A 20,372-nucleotide genomic window follows, 5' to 3' on the forward strand; every position below is an offset into this window, starting at 1 on the left:
AAGTCAACTTACATCCACACCATCTATTCCTTTTAACTGCCCTAATAGAGATAACAGTACTTAAGAATTACAAGTATCATCTTCCCATGTAGGGATGTGAACAGTTTAACCTTATTGAATACCTTGTTTTGTTTTGTTTTTTTCTTTCCTGTTTACCTTTTTATGCTTCTCTTTAAGTTGTATTTGAACATCAAATTTCCTGTTTAGCTTTGGTCTTCTCATCATGAAAGTCCCCTGTTTCACTGAGTGTCCATGTTTTCCCTTGAAAGATTATGCTCAGTTTTGCAAGGTAATTGATTCTTGGTTGTAGTCCAACCTCCTTTGTTTTCTAAGCTCTTTGATTCTTTAATGTAGAAGCTGCTAAGTCCTATGTAATACTGACTATGGCTCCTTGATATTTGAACTGTTTCTTTCTTGCTGTATTTTCTCCTTGACATGATAGTTCTGGAATTTGGCTATAATATTCTTTAGATTTTCATTTTGGGATTTCTTTCAGGAAGTGTTCAGTGGATTCTTTCAATTTACTATTTTGCCCTCTGGTTCTAGGATACCAGGGCAGTTCTCCTTCATAATTTCTTGAAAGATGCTGTCTTTTTTTAATCATGGCTTTCAGGTAGTCCAATAATTCTTAAGTTATCTCTCCCAAATCTATTTTCCAATGAAGTATTTTACATTTTTCTTCTATTCTTTTGATTTTTTTCGGACTGACTCTTGATGGCTCATAGAGTCATTAGCTTCTACTTACCTAATTCTAATTTTTAAGGAATTTTCTTCAGTTAGCTTTTGTACCTCATTTTCCATTTGGCCAATTTTATTTTAAGGCATTGTTTTCTTCAGTCAATTTTTGTGCTTCCTTTTATAATCTGTTGACTTTTTCCCCCCATAATTCTCTTGTATAACTCTCATTTCTTGTCCCAATTTTTATTCTAATTTGATTTTTAAAATCCTTTTTGAACTCTTCCAAGAGGATTCTGAGGACTTGAGACTCTTTGAGGTGTCACATGTAGGCATTTTGACAGTGTTCTCCTCTTGTGAGTTTGTGTTTTGATCTTCGCTGTAGCCTTCTATGGTCAGGGCTATTTCAAAGTTGAGCTCTGCTCCTAGGGTACAGGGTCCACTGTCTCAAGCTTCTTTCACTGGAGGCCAGGGGCCTGGTCACTGCCTTTCTATGCCAGGGCCTCTGGGGCTGGTGGCCTGCCCACTGCACTAGAGGGACCAGCCTAACCACGCCTATTGTGCCCAGAGTTCTGGGGCTGGCAGTTTGCCTACTGCACTGAGGTTGGAGTCTTCACAGCTGGCCTTCTGTGCCATTAGCCTACCCAGTCCAGGACTGTGGGGCCTCGGTTGCTTATCCGTGGTATGGCTAAGAGCCTACTGCTGGCTTGCCCAGGACACCACCTGCCTGGGCTGTGCTCCCCTTTTACAGAGACAGACCTTTCCTGAAGTCCTTCTAAGTTTTCTTGGGCTAGAAATTGTTTCACTCCACCTTTTTGTGAGTTCTGTAGCTCTGGAATTAGTTAGTTACCATGGGTTCTGGGATTTTATATTATCAAGCAATAATGATTCACTTTACTTCATATTATACTTGTTTAATGCATTCTGTTTTTTACTTAAGGTTTTACTAGTTCTATTCTTGATCCACTATTGCTTTTCATTCAGGTTTTTATCTTCTTTTTCCTTCACTCTCCCCTCTCATTGGTGCATATATCTCCATAGCCGAGGTACAGAGGATCTGGCTGCCTCACCTGAAACAGTGTGGTGCAGTGGAAAGAACATTAGTCCTGGAGGCAGAGGACCTGGGTTCAAGTTCTGTCTCTCTTACTACTTGCTTAACTCACATCCAGCCCAGAAATAAATACAGCATTCCTTGGAACATAAATACATCTTAAGAAACTTAAAAAGAAATGTATTCTAGGAGGCTCTATCTCAATTAGGTGGCTCAGCCTTTTTCTGAACTTAGCTCTTAAATATACATGTCATCAAAAGCCAAAAATCATCCAGGAGAAAACTATTAGCTCTAAAATATACTTTACACATGCAACAAGATATTTAACTTCCCTGGAGCTCAGTTTCCTTATTTATAAAATGAGTGGGTTGGACTAGGTGGCATTGGAGGTCCCCTCTAGCTCTAGACATATGATCCTACAGTTTCATACTGGAGGGCCTGCTGATTGGGATCCCTGATCTTAAGTAATCTACCATGATCTTCCAATCCCATTTCAATGAAGCTGAACCTGCTACTCCCCACTAGTACTGCTCCTGATATATTTATAATCTGCCTCATTACTCCTCTATATGTGGCTGAGCAGAATCAGCATCTGCTACTTCATCTGGGGTGGTATTTGGGCAAAATTACTGAAGCTTTGGGCAACCCTACACTATTTTGCATTTGGCCTCGAGTTAAAACCTGGAGTTTTGGCTTGAGCTTTCTGGATGGGTACAAGGACTTAGTTGAAGGAAGAGATATTGGAAAAGAGCTCTAAGGATTAAAGTTGTCCAGAGTTAACTCATGAAGGAGTAAGTTAACTCACCTCTGGGGAAAAGGGTCTGTGTGTCTGGGTAGTATTGGTTTAATATTTTGTAATCAGCTGTAATTTGTATCTGGTGCATAAACTCAGGTTATGGTCCAATTGTTCTAAGATACATTGGCTTCAGGAAGGAAATAAATCTATCTGAAAACATTCATGATGCAGTATGTGCTACAGTATTGTTACTACCTATTATTAAGCAACTTGTCATCTCATTGAAGTGCATTATGGGTGAAGGTAGCTATTCACTGATGTTTTGATGCTGATACAGTAGAACAAAATATTAGTGAGATAATAGTAGCAATTTACTGCTACCCCAATTATTGAACAAGCTTTTAAGGAGACAAGAAGCTAGAGATCCGTAGCACCTGAGTACTGCCAATATTAGTTGGTGTCTCAGACAGGCCCTTTGATCAGTATAAGATCAAACTCTGAAGAGAGACACTCTTACTTTTCCTTGAAGATCCTTCTTCAGCCAGGGCTGTGTGTGTAGCTTAAGCTCTATTGAGGGACCCACTTCTCTGGCTGCTTCATCACAACCCCTTTCTCACAATACTGAAGTGCTTTTCTAAATAGTATTTTATAAATTAAAAATTATTTCACATCCTTCAAAGAGTTGTCCACTTAAGAAATGGCAATCAAAGCCATGGATTAGATTGGCAAAGGAAGAATATAGAGGCCAGGTAGTTCAACATCAACATTTTGGGGAAGGGGAGAAAAAGAACATGTAGGAAAGAATAATCATCGATGTTTGGATTTCTTCATCTTGATTTCAGTCAGGATCACAGACCCACTGTGTGCTGACACTGGTAATGAAGAGGGATAATTAAAGCCATAACAAAAATGTAAACCAACCTCATCTAAATGAATAATTTCCATATTGTTCTTTTTACCAGCAGAAATGTTAGCATTTCAGTATCATCAGACATTTCAGCAAATCAAAAGATTGTAATTGGAAAGTAAAAAGGAACAAAGGTTAATCCAACTCGTGGGTTATAGACAGGGAGGGTCCATCAGGACTTGGCAGCACACATCTGTGAACACATTACCGAAAAGACTAAGAAGAGCCTCCAAGGCAATTGAGTCCAATACACTCCTGAATAAGGCATCGTTTGTATCAGAAGAGCTGCCTCATACACAATTTCCACATAAATGGAAGTTTCTCCCATCCTCATTAACTCCAAGCCTCCAGATAGGAGAGAACTTGGAGAAAAGAGGAGTAAGAAACTGACACCTCATTACAGTGACTCCTTTTGCCATTTGGGGTTTTCCCTTAAGTTTCCCCTTAAATTTATTTTTTATCCATGCAGAAATCATGGCGGGGTGTTTTTTTAAGCTACTATAAATTCTAGTTACCACAGCTACTGCTAAGATTATATAAATCATTAGCAAATTACAGAAACTGAGTATTCATCTTTCTAGGTCAATTTGAGATATACCACTTTTTAATTGATTTTTAAGTTGATGTACTTCGCTGAGTGAGACAGCATGGCATAGTGATGAGAAAGACCTGGATTCATTTTCTGCCTCTCTCTTGTAGTTTATATAACCCTGAGCATCCTCTGCGCTCCAGGCAACAAGTTGCAGAGGTGTGGACCTCTGTATAGGAAGCCTTAACCCAAGTGTTCCCTATCCCAATGATATCAGAAGTCTGGCCGCTATCCAATTACTTCACTATTTAAAGTTCAAGAAAAAGCAGGCTTCTACTATGGCAGCTCCAATTTTCCTTGCTTTTTATTTTGATTTCAGGATGTTACCTTTACTAGCATTTTTAAAATGTGTATTTGTGTGAATAAATGTTGTACACAGTTTGATTAACTCTACCTATGGGGCATTTAGTCTGATAGAACCTAAATCTATCTAAACAATTCAAGTACTAGAGATGAAAACTGAAAGTTTCATTTATATTAATACCTATTTTTCTTATATTAAAATCAGGTGTCTACATTTATGGATTGTTTCTAGATGGAGCATCCTGGAACCGAAAGCTCAAGAAACTAGGAGAATCTTATCCCAAAATCCTTTATGATACTGTGCCTGTGGTTAGTATTTTTCTAATAATAGTCATGTCGATTTTAACAGATAGTTTGAACTGCTTCCCTCTAACAATGTCAAGATGTTTATTAGTTACATTATAGAGTAATGCAGCTTCCACCTCCAAATGGCTCTTAAACATTTCTAAAATATCTTGAACAACACCTGGCTTATAAATCTTTGAAGAGGACAGCTTCCTTGGATGTATTAAGTACTAGTCACTCATAAAAAAAAAAATCACGCTCACTCCCTTATATAAGCCTTGTAATAGCAGTCTTCTGAGAAGGTGACAGTGGGACATACCTCCTTAGATCTGTTTTATACTGGCCTTAAATTTGTTTCCATTCTGAAGTGTCATTATTACACAATCAAGACAAAGATGTGAGGTAGGCAGCAACAACTGGAACCACCACTAGCATACTGAAAAAAGAATGTATTAAAGGATGAAACTAATTAAGATTTCTGAAAATAACTGGAAACTCTCGTTACTATACCAACAGAAGGGGTCAATTTAAAACTGTCACAACCTATTATAAACATATGCTCTAGGGATAAAGGGCTTTTTTCTTCCCCAATTTTTTACAGATGTGGCTAAAGCCTTGTAAGCGGTCAGACATACCAGAGCGGCCTAGTTACATTGCTCCAGTCTATAAAACAAGTGAGCGAAGAGGAACATTATCAACTACTGGCCATTCTACTAACTTTGTGATTGCAATGATTCTGCCTTCGGATAAACCTCCAGAACACTGGATTGGAAGGGGTGTGGCATTGCTCTGTCAGCTTAGTTCATAGCCACAGAGTGCCATTTTCCTGTAGATATGCCCTTTTCTCTCCACATTGGGTTGAGAGAAGGCATACTTACTTTTTAAACCAAAATTTTTAAATTTTAAATAATCTTGACTAGATTATGAGATTGTGAACATTTATATATCAAACACAAAATATTTTTGATTCATACTACAGTTATATATAAGAAAATGTTTGAAATAAAAGACTAAAGAAACAAAACCGTATATCTGCTCTTTTGAATAACTTTATTTTGGGGGAGTTCCTTATGCATTAGGGACATACATAAATGAACACACCACTGTTGACAAACAAAAAACAGCATTTAATTGTTTCCAGCTTTATAAATTTTTAAAAGTGATTTAGTTATAAAGTTTAGATATCTCAGCAAGTATCACCTTGCAGGACCATCATCACATTTAAACCACAGATTCATTGTTAATGGAAAAAAATTCACACTGCATCTAATTAACTACAGTATTTCTAAGCATAATCACAGCTGATTGAGTGCAATGTGATCTACATCAAAATTCATATGGATGTCACACAGTGACAGCATTGAAATAAGTAACATTAATGACCTCCAACATATATAAGTTGAATTAGACCGTTCAAACTGAATGGAATGTTGGAGCCAAAGAGAAATGTAGTGGAATTCCGATTGTCTAATAGGACTTAAAACTGTACATTAGAATGGTCTGGAACCAAATACTGGTGGGAACCTTAAAAAAAAAGACTAGCAGCAACAGATACATTGCTCTTCACAAAAGGTTGTAAAAACTTCTAGCGAATGAGGACAGTTGTTTCATTCTTGAGAAGAATGGAAAGCCAAACATGAACAAACTCATTTGTTTTAAAATCAGCCACTTTAAGGCAGGGCATGTATTCAGATGTTGCAGTTCATAAAATGGTTCTTTAACGAAGTAAATGTAAATGCTGGAATGCAGAATTGTGTCAAAACAAAAATCTTATTTTTGAGAGACACTTGAATCACTTGGAGTTGGCAGCATCTTTCTGCTAGGTTGCCCCAAGGACCAAGCAATGAATTGGGACCCTACTAATTAAAATGCCCAATGCTGTGAAGAATATTCCCACTGTGCAGAACCCCAACTTGTGACAATGATGGGAGTTTGCTGCTATAGCCAGAGCTCTTTTACTGAACTAAAACCTAACTCAGAATAACAACATAGATGCCCCCCCCTACCCCCTGCTCAAAGCATTAGGAACAAATACTGGCAGGCACCTAATAATACCTAAGGGTACATGCTGCTCTCCTCAAAAATTTGAAAAAAAAATTAATAAAAATAAAAAGGGTTAAAGGAATAGGGAGGAAGAATTTTTTAAAAGGGTGGGGAGGAGGCTAGAATGGAAAAACTTCAAAAATGGAATGGAAAGAGTTTGGCTCTTATTAAGGTAGTAGAATAATAAGATTTTAAAAGCAGCTAAACTGATTGCCAAGCAGACGAAAACAAAACTGGCTGCAGAGAGTCCAAATATAGCTAACCTGGCATACACAGAAATGAAGACTGTAGCACACATCAATAGAAGGCTACATGCTTATGACCAGCACTGAGGGTCATTAGGTCAAAACATAGGATAAACATGGCTTGCACTTCTCACAAATCATTCACAATTATAGGAGACCTAAAAAAGACTAATCAGGCACACACAGTGTCTTCTCTTGGCATGAAGTAGTAAAACTGATTTCACTAGTTCAAGGCCTCTGATAATTTCGCCTATCCTCCAAACCAAACCCATTTGGTTCCATTTTTAGAGCCACTGGAAAGGACTCCTATGTTATTAACTCTTTGAATAACCATTACTTTTTAACGCATAAATCCTGAATATTAGTTTTCTGGCACAGCCACAGTTTAAAACAATGGCATTAGAGCCAGGAACATAAAGTAATACATTCAGAACTCACAACACAGCTTCCCACACAGGTCAGTAACAATGCAGGCAACAGGGAAACCTGTATCTGGACCATGCTTGAGGGGGTGGTACATCATTTCTTTGATTTTTTTTTTTAGGGAACTGCTATGAAAAGGAAAGAAAAAAAGTTTTACCTTGTCCCAAAAATAACCACACTATTAATACTAAGAACCATTAGGAATCTTTCATTAAACCAGAGTTCACACAAACATACAATCACTATTTCTCAGTAGTTTAGGCTGCAAGTGAAACCACTATGCAAATATATACAAAAATAGTAACTCTATGGACACAAGAGTCAGGGCTTACCCCCACACTAAATACAAACTCTAATGCAGCCTGAATCTTCCTACTAGTTCCTACAATCTAACATCAAATCTAATAACTTTTTATGCTATTAAAAAGTTGCATCAAGTTGATCCCTATTACCATACAGTTTATATAAAGCTGAACTACAAGCCCCGGTACACTGTAATTATGTTTCCTCAGAATGAACAAAAAAAGATGTGCCCAGCATCAAGTTCACTTAAAATCTTTCCATGTTTGTAAGGATTTGGTTCAAATTCTAGTTCTCTGGGCAAATCACAGCCCTATTAGTGTTCTTAGCAATTCTAACCAGAAGAGGTTCTACAGCATCTTCATCAAACCTATACAAACATTGGTCCATAGAGTCCCATTTTTTCCCCTTATTTTATCATTCATTCTTTTAAAGACCAGTTGTCACTCAGGAAAAATAAGCATGAGCTCCACTGTCTTTCATGGTTATATGCAAATTTATGAAACTTGTAAGTAGTGCAAGCCACAGTCGTTCTCAGAGAGAGCAGTGTGCATACAGTACACGGGGCAGGTGCAAAGCCATACAGCAACGTCATTGTGGCTGACAGTGATTACTGAGAATGGTCAGAACTGGATGTCAAACACAATTTTATCTTCATACAGGGCAATCACCAGCATGATGGCAAACCCAAAAAGTAATCCAAAATTCTGAAGAATAAATTGCCCCACAGGACAATAGCCATGTTCCTCATTGTCACCATCACCATGCAGCATTTCTGGAAGCTGAAAAAGAAACACATTCTTAAAAAGCAATTTTGGTTTGTTCCAAACAGTCAGTGTGTCAAATATTATCTAATGCTGACAAGAGGGGTAAACATGTGGGATAGGGAAAACTTCAAATTTAGAAAAATCCATGTTTGGGTCCTGCCTCCTATAACATACACCATTAAATCTCTTAATGCTAGGGGCAGCTAGGTGGCACAGTGGATAGAGCACCGGCCCTGGATTCAGGAGGACCTGAGTTCAAATCCGGCCTCAGACACGTAACACTTACTAGCTGTGTGACCTTGGGCAAGTCACTTAACCCCATTGCCTAGCCAAAAATTAATTAATTAATTAAGACTCTTAATGCTACAGGCAACTCAATAAGCTACAGAGAAGAAGCCTATCTGTGTTGGGAGAGGGAGTTTCTTCATTGGGAGTTCCTTATAGAGATTAAATAACAAGACCAATCCCATCTCGATATTCAAACCTCCATTCACCAGCACACATCGCTCTCCCGGATACTCAACTTTTGGGAGTGACAGATAAATCACAAGACAGCAAGCTGACAGCAAATATTTGTTTAAAACAAAGCTAAGCCTTCAAGTGGTCTGCTGTCAGTTTACATTCAGCCTATTCTCCTATATACTATCTACATTTCTGGTTAGAGGACTATATAATTGAGAACTCAAGTTAAAAAACATGAATTCACAGTCACTGAAAGGTTCTGAATTTATGTCTGACATATGTTAGTTCAAACAAATTAAGTTTTATAACTGAGCTCTGGGAGGGTAGGTTTTGTGTGTGTGTGTGTGTGTGTGTGTGTGTGTGTATACACACATATAAATGTATGTATACATATATACATAGACACACAGAGGAATATATATATATATATATGTATATGTACACATCCATACATATATAACATGTATCTCACGTCTCAGTACATAATAATGCTTTTTGTTTGAACTGATTTAACTACAAATTTTTTCAACAGAAATGAGCCAAGTTATCACTCAGTTAACCAGAATATACCCAATTTCGTAAGTGTTCTGGTTAATCAAGGTTTCACTAGTATAATTGTGGTCAGGTCTCTCCACATGTCCATCTCATACAGATCATGGCAGATCAGCTGAAAAACGCCTTTTTCACTGGCCACACAATAAGCACTTCAACTATAACTCTTTGAGGACAGAGAGAGTATCTTATCCTACTTGTTGATGGGCCTACAGCTCATAAGGAAAATAAAATATCATTTTTTTGGAGAGATAACAGGATTAAGAAATTATCCTTTTTTCCACCTGTAATTCCAAATATACAAGGCAGTGCAAAAACAGCCAAGAGACAGAACTCTCAGGACATCTGTATGCAGTGTGCCATGAAAGTCCTCAACTGGTGGCAGGTATGTTGTTGTTATTATTACTGCAATAATAATAATCAGAATAAGTCACTAACATGATGTTTTGTAAACCTACATAAACTATAATTTCTATAATAATAAGAGTAGCTAATAACATGGGGGGGGTGTTACAAACCTATGCAAACAATGATCCACATAACAATGTTCTGTACATAAAGCATTTTGCAAATACTATCTCATTTGATCCCCACTATGAGGTAAGTCCTGTTATCATATTCATTTAACAGAAGGGGAAACTGTAGCTGAGAGTTTAAATGCACTTCTCAGTGCCTCACACCTTTAGAATCCTAATTTCCTTTCAAGACTGCTTAGGTGCAGTAATCCATGAAGACTTCCTAGAATTCTCAAATTGTCAGCATTCTCTTCTTCTTCCAAATTGCCTAGAATTTGGTTATCTATGTGCATGTTATATCTCTCCTCTCATGTTAGGAGAATTTAAGGTCTTTGTCTTTGTCTCAGTAGATATAATGCTTTGTATATAGTAGAAGATAAACGCTGAATTACAGAACATTTTTTTATCTTTTTATTTTTTGTCTTTAAATATTGAATGTAGTAAATAAACTAGGTATTATTCCACTTGTTATGGACATTTCTGCTAAGATATCTAATGAGTTAATGGGTAAAGAAGTTAGGCAGGAATAATGGTATCAAAGGAAATTTAGACAGACTTAATTAGCATCAATACAGAATCAAATCTGATATATCCTTTGGGACCAAGGTTCTACTGTGTGTGTGTGTGTGTGTGTGTGTGTGTGTGTGTGTGTGTGTGTGTGTGTGTGTGTGTGTGTGTGTGTGTGTGTGTGTGTTGGGGGGGGTTGTTTGCTTTTTAAAATCAACTGATAAAGAGATTAATTTTATAAACGTTCTTTAAAATGAATGTTACTCCATTGTGAATTAATAAAGACCCTAATATTTGTTGTTAACTAACAAATGAATCCAACCGTAAAGAACATGAAGAAAATGACAAAATATTTCATGCTTGTTGGTGTTCTGCTAGAAGTTATATTAATTTTAGAATGAGACTAACTGGTCACATCCTACTGGTAGAGAAGGGAACAAATTTCTAATTTATTTTGGAAAAAGTTAATATCCCAAGAGTTTTGCTAGCATAACACCCAGTAAATTTTTGGTTCAAGAAATACTAAATCAAGAAAATGGTTAGTGTGGGGATAGATTAATTTTTAGCTAGTTGTAATACAATGATATCTCAAATGCCTAAAGAAACACACATCAGAAGACCTATCATACTATATCCACTAAGTCCAAAGAAAAATCTATGCATTATTCAGCCTGTCTTGTCTGCCTTGACTCCTGCAGTCTATCAATTCAGACAAAACATTATAAAAATGACTACAACAGCAGCATCTCAAATCTCTTGTGATCAGTCACTGTTAATGAAGAAATTTTAATAGTTATAATATCGGCTGTCTTGAGTTTACTTTGTCACCATTGTATGTTACCATGTAAAAAGGAGCCTGAAATCACAGATCCAGTAACCCAGCAGTGTGTTTGCTGCTCACAGCACAACAAAAGTGTTTTCTTTTTTCAACAGCCAAACTTACATAGGGTAAGAGGGTGCTAAAATGTTTTCTGTAGCATGGTTCTAGATTCTTCCTAACTATGCTTCCAGTAAACTGCTGATTATGCTTCAAGTGAGAAAAATGCTTTATCTTATTATGGGCAATAACAACATAAAATTAAGTCTTACCATATCCACCAAAGCTACGTAGAGAAACATGCCTGCAGTAATGGCAAAGATCCAGAGGGTGATGTTATTGGCATACTGACCCACAGCTGTACCAATAAGCATACCTATGTAAGCCATCATGGCAGAGAGAAGATTGTATACAATAGCTTGCTTTACTGTCATGCCGGCTTTAAGGAGGACTGCAAAATCACCTGCAATTAAAGCAAAACATAGGCATTTTAAATATGGCTGATTGAAATAATGTTTCACCTTATTTACATTATTTCAATTCAAGTTAAATCACTTATAAAGATGAAAGGTTCAATTAAGTGTCTTTATCTCCTATGACACAATAGCAATGAGCTTGATTTTCTTAAATTGCCACGAAGTACCATTTGACTAAAGTGATAGATCATAAGACATAGACACATTAGAAAGATCACAGATAGCCATTACACTGAATAAACTGTCAATATTTTTAACTGAATTCCTATCTAGGAATGCTGAGTGCCTCTTCTCGCAAAATATGCTTCTAGACTCAGAGGAATGACAATTTTCATAGGAATCTTCTTTAGAGGAAGGGAGGGAAGAAAAGGAAAGGAAGAGGGGGCGGAAGGAGAGAAGGAAGGAAACAAGCATTTATTAAGCACCTATGATGTGCCAGGCATGTGCTAAGCACTTTACAAATATTATCTCATTTGATCCTCACAACCCTGAGAGATAGGAGGCATTATAAGCTCCATCTTGCAGTTGAGGAAACTGAAGAGAGAAGTTAAGGGACTGACTTGCCCTGCTACTAAGTGTTCCAGAGCTGAATTCAGGTCTTCCTGACTCCAGGCCCAGCACTTTATCCACACTCTAGTTGCCTCCCCTTAAATAAGACAGTGGCCTAAGACAATGAAAAGTTGAACAAGGAATCAAACTGAGAAAGATTTTATTTCCAGTGATATTCAAAACAGCAGTTCCCTTGGCCCTTATGTTCCTGCCTTTATGGAAATAGCATGTTGATTCACTCTCCATGGTGAATATGTGATTCACAAGGACCCAAGAATTTTGCCCCCCAATGTTCTTGTCCCTTGTAGAGCCTCAGCCTGGAGTGTGAGGAAATTGAAGGGATTAGGACAGCAAATGGTTAACGGGGGGAACTGAATGAACCACACTAACTCCATCTTCTGACTCAATTCTGTTTCTATTGTATGCTACTCTCGTTTCTATTTAATTGTGGATCTAGTCCAACTTCTGGCTTGAATAAAGAAAACTTTATTCAATTGAGGGAACTGAGAGAAAACCTTATTGCATTGTTTGAACCCAGCCCAGCACGGCTGGGAAACTGGACTACCTGTCTCTGCTGCTTAGAGACCCTTACCCAAGAACCTGGGTCATGTTGACCAGAAACCCAGTCATATCCAAAGACTGATGCAAGTAGTTTTCTCACAATTGTGCATCTCAGGGAACCTGTATGTGTTATCGGAATACTGGCTCCATACTGATCAGTTATTGGTTTCCATGTCCCTTTGATTGTTTACAGAATGTTTACTGGGACACTTTTTCTGAATTAAGGAAACTGCACCTGTTTGCTCTCCCCCTCCCAACTTGGAAAGTCCCTAATCTTTCACCCAATTAGAAATCATATTACCTGATACTGTATTGTTTACTTTTAATTAATTGGCTTTATTTGATTAACATTTTAATGTATAAAAGTCTTTCCCCCTGTATTCAGGATCCGGGCCTAAGCTGAGGTCTGATCCCACTTTGTTAGGCAACTGGCATGCATTCCTTAGATCGAACCTTTGTTTCCTCAGTCATTTCATCTTTTACATACCACAGGTGCAAGCACACACCAGAAAAAAGGAAAAAAGTAAGTTAAGAGACTAGGGGTATAGAAAGCCCCAGGAACTTTCATAGAAAGGATGGGTTCCATGACAAGGGCTCCTGTTCAGATCGGATCAGCAGTAATTGCCTAGAAGGGGAGTGAGGACCACTGACAGACCACTGGAAGGGAAGTTACCATATTAGAGAATGTACCTAATTATCTTCATAAAAGTTAAATGTCTATATTCGATATTTGTAGTTTAAAAAAGATAAGACTTAAATACATGAATTTTTGCCCACTCTCATGTACTGTTGAAATGAAATTCATTTGCTTCTTGCCAACAACAAATAAAAAATCTTAACATGCCCAGCTTAACTGATGCAAGCTGCTAACAGTCTTAGGGATTCTGGGTTCAAGTATCATCTCTACTACTTATTCTCTGTGGGACACTGATCAAGTTGTATAAACTCTCTGGGCCAGATCAGTTTCCTCATCTGTATAATGATATGACCTTAGACACCGAGGAATTTTCCAAATTTAAATATGATCCATGATCCAGTTACTGATTTCACACCTTAAACCAATGTCAGATCTGTTCAACAATATGAAATAACACAACCCAGTCTTCTTTATAACTCGCAGTAGTTTTGATCCTTTAGTTTATATGTAAGTATGTCTCTCTACAAATGGGGTTAGGTTCTTTATCTACCAAATGGCCTACTTAATTCCATATGGGAGAGGAGCAGGTCTCTATCTGAGGTCTCTAATTCTGGAGTTAAGTCAGAGATGGTAACAAAGAATACAACAATGTGTATTTATGGTTGGAATGTGGGGGAATATTCTAATCAGAAAAAAAATGCATGATTTTGTGACTTTAAGATCAAAGGGAGTAGAATGTGATGTTAATGATAGGAATTTACCAAGTTCAGATTTAAAACTCCAACAAAATGATTTTTCCCTCCACACAGAAACGAGTGTTTTTTAGTGCTAGAATGGAGAATCCTGTTAGCACAGCATTTTTAATCTGATTTTAAATAAAAATAAAAACCCCCACAACCCTTGTAAAAGAGTTAACAAATTAAACCATAAAGAAAAGCATCAACCATTTCCTCATGACTGTTATCTGATTTAGATTAAAAATAAATTAATACAGCATGACATATAACTATAATGTGGTGGTAGACGAGGGAAGAAATGGATCAGCTTTCTCAAAGACTCTATTGCCACAGAAATTAGGAGAGGAAGGCTTCATATTGAAAAAGTCTGTGGGATAAGTTGAGTTAGAATAAAGAAAAAGCTGCATTGTCAAAAAAATAAATTGAGTTTTTTAAAAAATTAACCATTTACCCTGCCTTACATTTATAGCTAACTGAATAGAGAATATACACCAAACCAGATGTATGTACTGCTGTTGGAAATAATATATGAAATAGCTAGCTAACACTGAAACACATTTTATAATTGGAAGAGATCTTAGAGATAGTCTTCTTATTTTGTAGAGGAGGAAATTGAGGGAGAGTGGTAGTGATTTCTCAAGGTCACAAAGCCAGGCCTCCTGAATCCAAGTTTGAGGTGCTTTCCTAGTGCCCCAGACTGCCTCACTAGCTTTAAGAGAAGTCACCTTAGCAGTGACTCTGTAACCATTCAATCTTTAAATATAAGTGGCCTGGAACAGTTTCTTCACTCTTCCTTTTTGGAAAAGGGAAAAAAATCATTCAACCTAGGAAAAAGGGCAGAACAGATACAACTGTCCAACAAGAGCTCTAATTATTTAAATGAGTTCCAAAGCAAGTAAAAAGCATTCATAGTTTTCAATCCCCAGTAGCAGTAGTCTAAATCTAGTAGTAAAATGTTTTTCTAATATAACTATGGTATGAATTCAAAACCAAATGAAAGATACATTATGAATTTGTGTTAAAGAAGATAAATTACCTAATTCATGGGGAAGTTCGTGACAAAAAACTGCGATAGAGGTACTAATGCCTCCAGTCAATCCAGCACTAAAAGCTGCTCCTGTTTGGAAAAAAAAAAAGGGGGGGCAGAAAAGAAAAGATACTTTATTGTCCTGTCATTATCAAGACTAGATAGTCTATGTATTTTTCCCTGCATCCAAAATGGATGCCCAGCACACCAGCAACAGGCTGCATTTCTTAGACGCTGCATTTGTGGACATACGATGAATTATGATGCACTCCAATATACTACATCTACAAAAGAGAGTCACAGTTGCCCGTAAGCCAGCAAGGCACTTATCAAAATACTAAGTCATCTACTGCTAAGTACTGGTTCAATGGCCCTGGAATGGCCATGGTCACCAACATTCTACTCTCTCTTGAGACTCTGGTCTGATACTCAGTTTTAGTATTTAACTCATATTTTAAATGGCAAATAATCAAAACAGGAATGAGGACCTTTAATGAAAAGGAAAAAAATTAATACAACCTCACAAAAATAATACATATGCTAACAACAGATGAGGGATCATTGATTTCATCAGCATGGTCCTTCTAAACAATTAAGTTCCAACCATCTGTGTGCTTGAAAAGGTTGTGGCATGCCCAAGGTCACAAAAATTTTGTGACCAAAAAGTATAAGTAGGATTCAAACACAGGTCCTTTTATTCTAATCCTAAAATTCTACCCAATGCTATGCTATACTACCTCTTAAATTTTCATTCACTACATAGGAAAAAAAGAACTTCATAGAACAGATTATCAACTACAAATTTAAAAAAAAAATCTTTAATCCTGTATTAGCTTACCTATTGCTAAGCCATCACTGAAGTTGTGGATGCCATCCCCCATGATTACCATCCAAGCTATGTTAGCTATTCCAGTTTCCTTCAGATCTGACCCAGAATGGCAGGGTCCATGTGAATGATGGGAATGTTTGTGGTGCCACTGATGATTGTGCTTCCTCAGCACAGTTTTGTTTTCGTCATGGTTGTTATGTGCTGCACAATGAAGATCATGCTCTCGAACAGCATGTACACCATCACTGTGAGAATGGTCCATAATTTTCTCCTCTTCTATACAAAGATAGTTCTTAGGAGGGGATTCTTGCTGGCCTTCCAAGTCTGTTAGTTCAGTTTCATTAAGTCGATCTTCAGACACAACTGAATCATCAGTTCCTACATTTGGAGTCAAAATACATGTGGCTATAAACAATTCAACAAATATGAAATTGTTAAAGTTTACCCACATATATTTACAAGATAAAAATATACTAGATGAAGGCTTATTATCTAAGAGTACTTTTTCACCCCCAAAGATATTATGTTCATTTAACCCTACTCTAATAGAACAATACTTTGCTTTATAGGGTCTAGTCCACACAACTCATTGGAACTTTTAACTTTCTCTTTTAGGATATTTTAGGATAAAAAAAAATGCTGATGGAATGACTGAGGGCTTAAGATAACATAAGAAAGAAGGTAGGAGTGTAGAAGGTGCCTGAATGACATCCTAAAACACAGATTTTAGAATGAGGCACAAAAAAAAAAGTTTGCTATGTAAAAATCAAGAGGGAAACAAATAACAACTGACTATATCAAAAGAGATCCTTGGTAACAAAAGACTGAAAACAAAAATATATCCCCAAAGTTTGAGAAATGGCTAAACAATATACAAATGTAATGGAATTTTTGCCCCCTTATAAGGAATGGAATATATGAAGAATTCTAATAAAACATGAGAATATCTTTAGGAACTGATATAAGGTGAAGAAAGTAAATGAACAGACAATGGTTACAACAAAGTAAATTAAGCTAACTCTGAGAGGCAATATTCTGATCAAATACAATGGTCATTATTAGCACCATACTGTCAAATTTTAAGTACAGACATCAATAACTTTTTAAAAAATTAAACACACACACACACACACACACACACACTCTCATTGCAGCTGTTTTCATAGTAGCCAAAAATCAGAAACAAAAGGGTGTTTTTATCAGGCGACAGCTAAACATATTATGGTATATTAATGTAATGGAATATTTTTGCACTATAAGAAGACTCAGAAGAAACTGGGAAGACTTCTATGAATTAATGCTGAGTGAAATAAGCAGCAGCAGCAGAGGAATTTATACTATAATAACAATACTTATAGAGAAAACAATTTTGGAAAACTTTGGAACATCTGACTGGTAGAGAGGATGGAAGGTGAAAGATGCCGCTGCCAAAGAGATGTTCTCAGGCAAAGGCAATATGAAAATTGTTTTCCAAGACTACACATTTAAAATTAGTCTTTTAAATTTATTTTTGTTTTATTTGTTCAAGAGGGGATAGGGGATGCAGTGGGAAGAACAGATTATAAATACATGCAAAAATACATATTTTAAAAATAAAAGATATCCTTGGTTAAAATTAGAAATTACAGTTATGTGAAATAAAGGTTTGAGAAGTATACAAGAATTTGAGAGAGAGGACATTACACATTGTCAGAGATGGACTTTTATAGACAAAATTACAGCTAAGAGCATCTCTTGTACAAAGGAACCCCAAGCTAAAATCTCAGGCAAAAGTTTGTTCAACATGAAGATACTGGAAACAGGTACAACATTCATATTTTTACATTTAGCATTTTTCCATTGAATTTTAGGATGAGACCTTTGAAATGTACCTGCGAGAGGCTTGAGCTGAAGCCAGTCAGCATCCGGGGTATTATTTAATTTATGATCTGAAAGCTTCCTTCCGATAGCAGATTCTTCTGCTTTCTGCTTCATAAACCACTTCTGTTTTCCCTGAAATAAAAATCAAGATTAAAACTATATTTTAACCACATTCAGTAATGGAAAGCATGTTGAAAGTAAAATACAAAAACAAAGTTTATTTAAATAAGACTCTGAGCCTATCAGAAAGCTCCAGTTGGTAAGAAAAGGTTTTTTTTTTCTCATACTGAATCAAAACCCACCTCCCTGAAACTTCCATCCATTGATTCTAGCTTTCTGAAGCATCAAAACAAATCTTTCTCATTGTGTATAACTATCATTCAAATACCTGAAGATACTATCACAACAAACACAATTCTACGCCATTAAAGTCTTCTCTTTTCTAGATTCAGTACCTGTATTTCCTGCAACCAATAATTCATTTAACAAATATTTATTTTTGAATTTATGAATTCCTACTACATAGACATCACTACACTAGACATATTGGCACAAGAGAGAATAAGACATGGTCCTTGCTCTTATGGAGTACTTTTGAGTGGGAGAAGCTGGGAACGCTTCACAGAAGAAATAGCAATAGAACCAGTGCAATTTGGCTGAAGGAAAGGGGCACTTAAAGAGCAGGAGTGGGAGAAAATGATGAAAAAATACTTTGGGAAGTACAATCAAGCAAAGCCTTGAATGCTAAACAAAGGAGATTAGAATTTGTTCAGGAGGTAATGATTTTAGGATTAAAAGGTTTAGCTACTGAAGGTTTTAGGACAAGTGAGATATGACCAAAGAATCCTCCAGCAATGTATGAGACAGACTGCAGCAGGGGAGAGACTACTGCAAACTAACCTAGGTAATTAAAAAAAAGTCTTAAGGGCCCCTAAACTAAGGTGAGATAATAGGAATGGAAAGAAGGGTACAGATTCCAGAGACAATATGAAAAGTGAAGCTAGAGAATTTAGTAATTAAGATTGTAAAATGTCAAATAAAACATTACTCTCATGTTTCATGCCTAAGTTTCTAGCCCCATTTTTTAAAACAGAAGTTAAAAAGAACTTAATACTCACCAGTTCTTGCTGTATAACACATCTAACAACAAAATCATTATTTCTTACTGATTAATATTTTTACTCAGGCAGTTTTAGGGAAGACTGAGAATACTTGTATGGATGTCCACATTCAGTACAATTATTTTGAGAGTACAGAGAGCGAGTGGAGGAGAAAGGGGCCTGGTACCATGACTTCATTCATCATTCACAGAGAAGTCCTAGTTGGGAAAGTCCCTCCTCCCAAGCACAGTTAACATTTACATAGCACTTTAAGATTTGCAAAGCACTTTTTATCTAGTTTATAACTCTCTAAGGTAGGTACCAGGCATTATGCTAAGCACTGGAAAAATAGAGAAAAATGAAATAGTTCCTGCTTTCAAAGAACTTACATTCTATCTTGGAAGACAACGTGCTTACACAAGCACTTGCAGAATATAAAATGAATATGAAATAATTAGGGCACTATCACTTTAGTTTGTTTTTTTTTTCCCAAGGGGGGTATAATATCTCATGTAGAGGGTGGTACTTGTGCATTGCATTCAGAGAGAATGGCCATTACAGAGGCACAGAGATAGCATATGAGGAGCCATGTGTGAGAGGTGAATTGGACAGACCATGGTTTGGGGTGGGGGAAAGAGAAGATTGGGGTCAGGTTGTGACGGGCTTTAAAAACAAAACAGAAGAGATTTTAATTGATCCCACGAGGAATTGGGAGCTATTGGAGTTTTCCCAGTAGGAGAATGATACTTACTGTAAGAACTAAACCTAAGTACTAAAACTTATCATGGCCTTAGAGGGTACCTGGAGCACTGAGAGGTACCTGCCCACACAAAGATGGTATTTGTCAGAAGTACAACTTGAACCCAGATCTTCCTTTTGGGAAAGAAAGTTCAAAATAGAGTGAGAAAAGGATTCCAGATAAAAATACTTAAGCTTTCTTAAAGTTCAGCTCATTTTAGTCATTGAAAACTATAGGATATGGGAGATGCATGAAAAATCAATGATGAACAATGTTTTTCTTTTATTTATAATACATGAGTACATCACTAACATTTAGTGGAATGAACATTTAGTGGAATTTTGTGGAAACTGGGAAAGAGCTATTTCTTAATATTAATTTAAAAAGACGAGTGTTTGGTTTCCTCTGCTTGAATTCAGTCTATTATACATTTTCCCATTTCCTATAAAAAGGAGTAAACTTACCTGTAGGTTTTCCTAACCCATTTAAACCAATTAGATATTATGCAATTCAAATGGGTTTTGAGCTGAAATCTATAAAAGTATGAAATAAAGAGCATTTCACTATTTTTACTTAACACTGAATGAATTCAGTGATTTATAAAGACATTAACCAAGACAGGGATTAAAGATATATCAAAATAATAACAATGGAAAAAGCAAAACCAAAAGAGGAAGGTT

General features: G+C 36.6%; 2 protein-coding genes across 6 annotated transcripts in view; one reads left to right on the forward strand and one right to left on the reverse strand.

Annotated features, from left to right (window-relative positions):
- The window catches only part of DNAH7 (dynein axonemal heavy chain 7), a 285,950-nt gene extending 280,388 nt beyond the window's left edge, over window positions 1-5,562 (forward strand). Inside the window, exons 63-64 of the mRNA XM_020993533.2 lie at window positions 4,467-4,570; window positions 5,148-5,562. Coding sequence (XP_020849192.1) covers window positions 4,467-4,570; window positions 5,148-5,354 — 311 coding nt within the window. The 3' untranslated portion in view covers window positions 5,355-5,562. The remainder of the gene's footprint in view (window positions 1-4,466; window positions 4,571-5,147) is intronic.
- A 15-nt stretch (window positions 5,563-5,577) lies between these two features.
- The window catches only part of SLC39A10 (solute carrier family 39 member 10), a 143,390-nt gene continuing 128,595 nt past the window's right edge, over window positions 5,578-20,372 (reverse strand). For 4 of the 5 annotated variants that reach the window (XM_078146917.1, XM_078146918.1, XM_020993523.2 and 1 more), the window contains 5 exons: window positions 17,865-17,985; window positions 16,003-16,398; window positions 15,174-15,254; window positions 11,450-11,640; window positions 5,578-8,339 (listed from right to left, as the gene is read on the reverse strand). In XM_078146917.1, coding sequence (XP_078003043.1) covers window positions 8,181-8,339; window positions 11,450-11,640; window positions 15,174-15,254; window positions 16,003-16,398; window positions 17,865-17,985 — 948 coding nt within the window. In that variant the 3' untranslated portion in view covers window positions 5,578-8,180. The remainder of the gene's footprint in view (window positions 8,340-11,449; window positions 11,641-15,173; window positions 15,255-16,002; window positions 16,399-17,864; window positions 17,986-20,372) is intronic. The other variant, XM_020993522.2, reaches the window with a different exon arrangement.

The sequence above is a fragment of the Phascolarctos cinereus genome, unplaced genomic scaffold (genome assembly GCF_003287225.1).
Source record: "Phascolarctos cinereus isolate Bilbo 61053 unplaced genomic scaffold, phaCin_HiC Scaffold_726;HRSCAF=1367, whole genome shotgun sequence".
In the NCBI taxonomy this organism is placed as follows: domain Eukaryota; kingdom Metazoa; phylum Chordata; class Mammalia; order Diprotodontia; family Phascolarctidae; genus Phascolarctos; species Phascolarctos cinereus.